Source organism: Orcinus orca, chromosome 5 (assembly GCF_937001465.1).
Source record: "Orcinus orca chromosome 5, mOrcOrc1.1, whole genome shotgun sequence".
In the NCBI taxonomy this organism is placed as follows: Eukaryota; Metazoa; Chordata; class Mammalia; order Artiodactyla; family Delphinidae; genus Orcinus; species Orcinus orca.
The window spans coordinates 21637378-21640253 of NC_064563.1; the positions used below are offsets into that span (position 1 = coordinate 21637378).

General features: G+C 42.2%; 1 protein-coding gene across 1 annotated transcript; it reads left to right on the forward strand.

The window, feature by feature from the left end:
• Positions 1–2279: 2279 nt before the first annotated feature.
• Positions 2280–2542, forward strand: APOC1 (apolipoprotein C1). The gene is given in 2 exon segments (XM_049710250.1): positions 2280–2349; positions 2352–2542. Coding segments are annotated over 2 exon segments (261 nt in total).
• Positions 2543–2876: the final 334 nt, after the last annotated feature.

Genomic DNA, 2876 nt, shown 5'->3' on the forward strand with positions numbered 1-2876 from the left:
CCAGAGCAACATGTGCCAGACCACAGTCTCCCTGTGGTCTCTCTTGCATGAGGCCAATTTTGTATAATAAAATTGTATTTATATTCATAGAAACCATGTTCTATTATGAAGTTAATTTTTTTTTGTATTTTGTAAGTTTATGTTGTCACTCGTGTTTTCTATTACATAAGGAAAACATATTTTTAAAGGAAAACTTTATATTTGGGTACTTTTAATGGTAAATTTTTCCTGCTTTATGAACAAGGGGGCCCACGTTTTCATTTTGCACTGATCGCTGCAAATTATGAGTGTACTTCTTCATAAAATTCAAAGAACCAGAGAGGGAGGAAGGAAAGGAGGTGGGAAAGAGAGTGAGAGAGAGAGAGAGAAAGCTCAACATTAATGCCTAACATAATTGTAAACATACTCATCATATATAAAGATGGTTTTGTTTTTGTTTTCGTTTTTGTTTATAAAGATGTTTTGTGACACATATGAAACAAGTTGATTGCAACATCAGAGTTAATTATTGCTAATAACAGTGGTCATCACTTTGTGGCTTTTGAGATTGATTCTGTTAAATATCAAAGGTGGTCTGTGTGTTCATCCATTTGTATTCAACTGAGGTTTGATTTGGATGTCATTTATCTGACACATTTATTAATTACTTAACTTTCCAGAGGTTGGAATCAAATATATTGGCCTTGGAAGCAATTGAAACAAAGGTTTCGCTAACCATAGAAAATATGCATCATGTTCTGAATTACACTGAGAGCTATCAAGAAAAGCTTTATTTATGCAAGAATATAGTTGGAAGAAAAGTGAAAGTCAATTGCCCTTTTTGTTTTTAATGGAAACAAGTCAAGTATAATCAATTACACTTGGAGATTTTGTAAAGGTGATTCTTTCTGTTGGTATTAATAATAGGCGTACCGGGGCTTCCCTGGTGGCGCAGTGGTTAAGAATCCGCCTGCCAATGCAGGGGACACAGGTTCGAGCCCTGGTCTGGGAAGATCCCACATGCCGCGGAGCAACTAAGCCCTTGCGCCAACAACTACTGAGCCTGCGCTCTAGAGCCCGCGAGCCACAACTACTGAAGCCCGTGTGCCTAGAGCCCGTGCTCCACAACAGGAGAAACCACCACAATGAGAAGCCCGTGCACCGCGATGAAGAGTAGCCCCTGCTCAACACAACTAGAGAAAGCCCGTGCGCAGCAACGAAGACGCAACACAGCCAAAAATAAAATAAATAAATTTATATTAAAATAATAATAATAATAGGTGTACCACAGGAGAAGGACTGTCAGTCAGGGAGACAGAGAGTGGGGTGAACAAGCAGAAGGAGCCATGTGTGAGTTGCAGAGCCTATAAAAGGGCAGTGTGGGTGTTCACTCTGCAACAATAGTCTAAGAGCAGGAGGGAAGGTGGTGGAGAGGGAGGCTAGTCAACAGCTGTTTAACATGTCAGTAAGTTAGAACCTGCTAGTTCCAACTCTGGTGAACAGGATAGAGTTTACTTTAAATCCCTGTGCTTCAAGTTACCTAAGCCAGGATTCATAAAACAGAGTCCTTATTCTCTTTTTTCTCTTCCTATGATTCTCCCTCTCCGAATTTCTTTCATATTTCCTATTAAGTAGGAGAGCATGTCCTACTTGGTCTTCAACATATTTCAGTTTTCTTATTTCTTCTGCACAACTGGCTTCAGTTTTTCTTCTGAAACCCTTTACTTATGGTGGAATTTGATCTGTTTTCACCCCTGTTTTAGGACAATTTTTCTTCTACCATAGGTTCAAATGGTTGGGGAGCCTTCAAGTTAACTAACAACAGACAGATTAACAAGAGAAAAGATTAAAATGAGAAAAGGTTATTCATATGCCTATGAGTCACAACTGTAGTGGTTCCCAGAATGGCTAGACATAGGGGTTTCTATTCCAACTTGATAGGGGAAAGGAAGCTGGAAGAAAGGGCTTCACTGGGAAGAACAAATGAGTTTATGGGAGAAAGATGAATGAGCTTTTAGGGAAACAAATGGAAGATGTGACAGTTTGTGATAATGTTTATGCAGTTTATCCTCCTTGTATCAGTGGTCCCTCCCTTTCCTGACTGAGAAACTGCCCCAGGAAGGGAATTTATGGCAGCCCTACTCTCCAAAGCTTTTTGCCCTTTGTCAGATAAAGGAAGCTCCAAAACGGCCTATTTTTGGATCTGTTGTGTCTCAGATGTCTTCAGCTTGAAACAGTCTTCCCCTGTGCTGTCCTCAGTGCCCCGGAAGGAGCCTTCAGAAGGCCCCTCCGGGCCCCCCATGAGGCCCATTCTGTTGCTCCCGGTCCTGCTAGCGGCTCTGTAGATGGTTTAAGAAGGTTCAGCCCCAGCCCAGGTGGCCCAGACATCAACAGCATTTTGGACCACATCCTGGAATAGGTGAAGGAGATTGGAAACACCCTGGAGGAGAAGACCTGGGATGTTGTGGACTACATCAAACAGACCAACATTCCTGCCAAGGCCTGGCACTGGCTTTCAGGCATATTCCATAAAATAGAGGAGGGACTTAATACCACCTCTTGAACACCAGGAGGCCTGCCCTGCGCCTCTTCAGCTGTGTCTAAGGAGGGGGCTCTAAAATTCCCCACACTTCTGCCCCTGTGCCGAGGACTTCTTATATGATGTCCCATACCACCACTATCAGCCCCCGATAAAAATCGTATATTAAAAAAACATAAAATAATCTTCATACCAATTCTGAGGTCCTGTGTGGGTCCTCACAATACCAATGACAGTGAATGAGTTTAAGGCAGAAGGAGATTGGAGTAAACCATGACCAAGGATCCTGGTGACATGAAGAAGTGCCTATAAGGAGTCCTCAGGTGTTGAAGGTAGCGGAATACGCCACCCCAAAATA